Here is a 6,194-nt window from a genome sequence, read left to right as displayed (position 1 = left end):
GTGGAGACAGCTGTTGTTGAGTAAATGAATGAAATTTGATGCTGAACTCTCGACATTTCTTCTAGACTGGTGAGTAAACAGGTGCTAATGCTAATGTTAGCTATGTAGCAATAGCAAAGGACTTACAAATAGCTCCTATTGTCATGTCAGTCTGGTAAATATAAGCCTATGGCCAGCAGCTGGTTAGCTTAGCTTAGCATAAAGACAAACAGCTATAGCCTGTTGTAACTGTTGACCTTTCTGTGTACGCTATCTTCACACAAATACACTGTTTATTTTGTATATTTCTTTACACTTTCATATGATAAACCCTTCTGAAGTAATGACCTTTATTCTGACAACACCCTCTGGCCAGTTATTACATCTCACCATGACTGATGAGGATTAAAGAACTAATGTCAGCTTTTATGTGTCTAAAACAGCTTTAAACAACAACAGAAATAAAACACTGATACACGAAGACGGTTTCATACGAGTAAAAGATTTATTTCACATTTTAGTTTTCTGTTAATTATCACCAGCTTAGTTTGAGGAATCAAAGACATCAAAGACGGGTCACAGGAAGCATGACGGAGGCTCATGTGCACAGAAGGACAAGAGGGACGGAGGGACAGTCTCCAGAGAACGATGAAGAAGGGTGAGACATGGAGTAAACCACACATCATGTCTGCTGATGGTTCTGGTGCTAGTACGGAAACAGTGTGCTGGTTTTTATGTTTTCTGTTCACTGACGTCAGGTAACATTATCAAGATGTGTATAAGAGACAGGGAGTAAACCACACATCATGTCTGCTGATGGTTCTGGTGCTAGTACGGAAACAGTGTGCTGGTTTTTATGTTTTCTGTTCACTGACGTCAGGTAACATTATCAAGATGTGTATAAGAGACAGGGAGTAAACCACACATCATGTCTGCTGATGGTTCTGGTGCTAGTACGGAAACAGTGTGCTGGTTTTTATGTTTTCTGTTCACTGACGTCAGGTAACATTATCAAGATGTGTATAAGAGACAGGGAGTAAACCACACATCATGTCTGCTGATGGTTCTGGTGCTAGTACGGAAACAGTGTGCTGGTTTTTATGTTTTCTGTTCACTGACGTCAGGTAACATTATCAAGATGTGTATAAGAGACAGAGGGCAGGGGGAGGAAAGTTGGCACTAACAAGGTGAAGTTAAGCAGCTACAGAGACATGACGACGTCACAACAAGCGGAGACGTGAAGCACAACACACACACATACACACAAACACACACACACACACACACACACACACACACACACTTGGCTTTACTGGAGATAAGCGGTTTGATAAACCCAACAGTCTGAGCTCTGGTATTCAAAGGTGACATTGTTTACACACCTGGCTTCACCTGAGTCGACTTTATACTGAGGGTGTCACTCAGGTAACACAGGGGGGGGGGTTAAAATAAGAGGTTGTGGACATGCTAACAGGGGCTAGGTGTTTGCCAGTCCCTGCGTATTGATGGTTATTGGTGACTGATCAAACCAGTGACCTGGTCCATCTGACCTCTCACCTCCAGTGCAGATGGGAGGGGGAGGGGGAGGGGGAGGGGAGAGAGTGTCAGAGTCACACAGGCACTTGAGAGAAATGACAAAAACACTACGAGTTCCATTAAGGCACAACAGATAACTACACACACACACACACACACACACACACACACACACACACACACACACACACACACACCAGTCTTTGGGACAAGAACAGCAGGATTCTCTCAGTGAGCACACACAGCTGCACACACAGCGCAGCGTCCTGCGAAACAGAAGCACAAACACCAGCTCTCTGTTGGAGTCAGTCCTGTGTGTCGATTGGTTTTTTCTTCACATCCACCCTCCAAAAAAAACCAGATCTCCATCCTGCCACATCCAGACGTCCTACATCTGGTTCGGCACGGGGCGAGCGATGTTGAACGGTTAGCGGATGTTCAGCTGTTCGTCTCTCTGAGAATAATCCTTCATCTCCATTCTCACGTTTAGTTTAAGAGGAATCAGAAGTTTTCTTATGAACATGAGCTACATCTTCTCTGATTTAAACTCATTAGATTCTCCATCAGTGAATAAAACAATAAAAGCTTCTATCAGGTGCGATAATGTAAGTCGATAAAATCCAACACGCAGGCTGTGTCCCAGTTCAGAGGCAGCTAACAGCTAACAGCTAACGCTACAACTGTTAAAACCAACAGACTTAAAACCTCAACCTCAACAGGAGCCACACTTTGCGACGCAGCGGAAAGGGCGGGAACAGGCCAGACCAGCTCATTTCGGTCAGGCCTTCGCGGTGTACGATGCGCGCCCTGAACGTGGGACACAGCTTCTCCTGTTGGAGGAACTGCAGTCATTAAATCAGCGGTTCTCCTCAAACAGCATCAGCAAACTCTTGTTTAATTCCCCACATCAGTCCAATTCAACGTTTGACAACCACTGAACTAAAATAATGAATGAGAAAAAAATTTAAAATGAGATGATCATATAACAGCAACAACTGGTTTGTTATCTATTCTGAAGAAAATACATTCGAATGCTTCCATTACATTGAGCCATAGACGAGCACACGGAGCCGCTCAGCGCTACATCACCAAGTACAGCTTTTAATCTGAAGGATAAAGCTGGCGTTATTCTTCTTATGCTTTTTATTCTTCTTCTTTTTTATTCTAATGTCAAAACATCCCATGAAAACTGACAATGAACTCGTCTCTGAACACTCTCCTAACCTGTCAGTTCATCAGTATAAAGGTCATTTCCTGAAAGAGTCGGGCGGCGCCGTGTTGAGCAGATGTTACTCTGCTTTTGTATTTTTAGCCGTGACCTTGTGAGTAATATCTGACACTAGAACAGTTTTGTAAGATTAATTTAAAAATCAGCGTCGACTCGTGTTGTACGACTCATAAAGGCCTCTGAGGCAGATTTGTGATTCTTGGAAATATATGTAAATTTATATAAATGAAACTATCCAGAGTGAGTGTGACTCGGAGTGTGAAGCTTCAGGAATAAAACACACTTTAAAACAACTCTTCAGGCAGCGGAGTGACACAGGTTTGGTGTAGTAGTGAGTATTTATAGCAGCAGGACGGCGTGCGTGGCGCTGACGCAGAGTAAACATCAGAGCCCACGTTCATCGTAGTGAGAGAAAAAAGAAAAGAGAAACGTCACTCCGAGCGACGGAGTGACGCACTCGTGTGTTTTTAGCAGTTTTCCGACGACACTGGGTCAGAGGAAGAAGCTAAATCAGGCGATCGGACAATACTCGATAACAGGATCAATTCATTGTTGTGTTTCCATGGGATTAGTCGACGGCGAGAGAAACACAGAACACGAGCAGCTTCATCCCTGAGCCTCCTCTCAGAGTCTGTACAACTCCTGTTCTGTTCTGACGTGAACTGGATCTCATCAAACAGCCGCAGCTGCTCGGCCAGAATAAATCAGCACCTAAAATCAGCAGAGGTAATTAGACACAGTGGATACGCGCACACACACACACACACACACACACACTTTGTACACAACACACACTCACGAACGCATGCATACAAACAAAGCTCACACACACACACACACACACACGCACACATACACACACACAGAAAGCATGATGAGTTATTAAACTCTCATGTAATCAAGGATCTGAATGTCATTGGCAATGCGTGGAATATTAATATTAATAGTGATATATTTATATATTCTTTCTTTCTTTTGAATCGGTTCTGATCTTTTTCCTTCATTGGTTTGAATCTGGTTTGAATCTGAAGAAGATTAAAGATGAAGCGAAGTCTTCCTCACTCCTGGTCTCGGTGGTTTGTCTCCCTCTCTGCGGCGACGGTGCGTCAGTGTTTTCAGCTCAACAGTCTTTTCTTGCTTCTCACAACAACCTCCTGTTCGCTGCGTGGTGCACGACTTTGTCATGTGGAGCGTAAAGTAGTGCACTACAAGTACAGCGTCTGTTGAGATGCAGAGGAGTGAGATGACAGGTGAGGGAGGGGGGGGGGGGGGGGGGGGGGGGGGGTTTAACTGCGGGGGAGGAGGCCCTTCTTGTAGGCCATCAGGCCGGCTGCCGTGGCGACGGACAGGAAGGTGGAGACTCCCATGAACTTGAGGAGACCGCCGACCGAAGGCAGGTTCCTCTCCCAGAAGGTGGTGACGAAGGGGAGGGCAGGAACCTCCTGGGGGAGGGACAGAGGGGGGAGGGGGGGAGGCTCAGTTACATTTATTCAACATTTTAAAGCTTCATCTGGTGCGTAAACATTCAGAGAGAGTTCCCTCACCACGCTCTCAGGCTCCGTCTGCCAGATCTGACTCTGGTGGATTTTACCCATCGAACACATGACCTGCAGCAGAACACAGGGAGGAACCCAGTCATTATAATCACAAGCACACACAGCATGAGCAATGACAACACACAGGAACATATACATTATATGTATAGAAATATAAAGTAAGGTCATTTCCTGAAAGAGTCGGGCGCCGCCATGTTGAGCAGATGTTACTCACACAGGAGAAATTAATAGTGATATATTTTATATATCCACAGCATGAACTCACACAGAGCTGTCTCTTATACACATCTTATAAAGGTCATTTCCTGAAAGAGTCGGGCGCCGCCATGTTGAGCAGATGTTACTCACACAGGAGAAATTAATAGTGATATATTTTATATATCCACAGCATGAACTCACACAGAGTCAGCTGATGCTAATGGGGGGGGGGGGGGGGGGGTAAACTGTGAGCAGCAGGTTGTGTTTAGGAGCATCAAGGAGCAGTTTAAATAAGCAGCATGAACGAGCGCCGGGCTGATTTATGAAGGAGTCTGCATCAGTGGGAGGTGGGGGCACCCCTGGGCGAGAGGGTGAACATGACCAGGGAGAGAAAAATCCATTTACAGCTGGAAGAATCTGATTCATGCAGAAAGAAAGAAATATAACCAGAGTACAGCTCTGCTGCTTTACGAGGTAATCAAGAGACACGTGTATAGATATGTATAGAAGTTATTAGTTAACATATATGAAACATCCATACAATATATGTTAACGACTAAGTTTATTAAAACAAATACAGAAAAATTCTGTATGTTCATATACGTTTTTATTTTATTTAGTCTTGAATGTCTAGAAAGTGTCTCAGACTTTTGGACTTTACTGTTTATAACATCAACATATACTGACAAGCTTTGGCATGGATATATATTTATTTAACCTATGTCTAAAATATAAGCAAACATATATATATATATATATATATATATGTATTGGACTTTTTATTATTGGTTTTGAAAAAAATATTAAAACTCATGCACAGAGGAGCATTTTTAAGGTTTAGGTGATTGTATTTCAAAAAGCACAAAGGAGAATTTGCTGCTTCATCAGCATCATCAGCAGCTGGTGTCGGTGGCAGGTCTAACTGACACGAGTCACACCTGCTACGTCGTGTCTTCACACCTCCACCTGAGCCGTGATGATGGTTTCAGAGTCAAACTGAAAGAAGCAGTAAATTTGCCTCTGGAGTAACTTCTCGGACCGACTCTTCCTCTCTGCGTTTGACCTCCTGGTTTCTTAAAGAGTCGTGAGGTGTGTTCGGAGGCTGTCGGCGCTCTCACCTCTCTGGCCGCCCTCTCTCCGGCCTGCACCGCCCCCTCCATGTAGCCGCTCCACTCCGTGGCGGTCTCTGTTCCCGCGAAGTACAACCTGCCGACGGGCTCCCTCAGCACCCTGGGGACAGGAGGAGACCGAGACCCTGAGCTTACAGCTGCTCCGTGAGGTTTAAAGGTGAACTTTCATTTCGTTTATTTATTCATTCGACAGGGACGATGCAATTTAACGTCGTTTCAAAACAGGTTATGAAACTAATGTGCTGCACAAAGAGTTTATAGCTGTTGCTAATTAATTAAATACATTAGTCTGTGATATTATGGATGTTTGGCCCTGACCAACAACTACTGCATTTCAGTAGCTACACTGTTGTGTGTAAAATAATCTCTCATTTAAAACAGTTGGTCGTTCTGAACTAATGTGATGATGAATCAATGAATTCAAAGAGCAACAAACGAACAAACTGTGTGTGTGTGTGTGTGTGTGTGTGTGTCTGTGTGTGTGTGTGTGTGTGCGCGTGTGTGTGTGTGTCTGTGTGTATGTGTGTGTGTCTGTGTGTATGTGTGTGTGTGTGTGTGTCTGTGTGT

The 6,194-nt window shown here is 44.2% G+C and overlaps 1 protein-coding gene across 1 annotated transcript in view; it reads right to left on the bottom strand.

Moving 5' to 3' along the window:
• Positions 1-3,750: 3,750 nt before the first annotated feature.
• The window catches only part of maoa (monoamine oxidase a), a 29,873-nt gene continuing 27,429 nt past the window's right edge, over positions 3,751-6,194 (bottom strand). Inside the window, exons 13-15 of the mRNA XM_023393488.2 lie at positions 5,616-5,727; positions 4,288-4,350; positions 3,751-4,185 (exon numbers count right to left, since the gene is read on the bottom strand). Coding sequence (XP_023249256.1) covers positions 4,030-4,185; positions 4,288-4,350; positions 5,616-5,727 — 331 coding nt within the window. The 3' untranslated portion in view covers positions 3,751-4,029. The remainder of the gene's footprint in view (positions 4,186-4,287; positions 4,351-5,615; positions 5,728-6,194) is intronic.

Source organism: Seriola lalandi, unplaced genomic scaffold (genome assembly GCF_002814215.2).
Source record: "Seriola lalandi dorsalis isolate HSWRI2012SDOR001 ecotype SW California unplaced genomic scaffold, Sedor1 jcf7180002054936, whole genome shotgun sequence".
Lineage (NCBI taxonomy): Eukaryota > Metazoa > Chordata > Actinopteri > Carangiformes > Carangidae > Seriola > Seriola lalandi.
The sequence above is the reverse complement of the archived record's forward strand: the minus strand, read 5'-3'. Positions and strand labels throughout refer to the sequence as shown.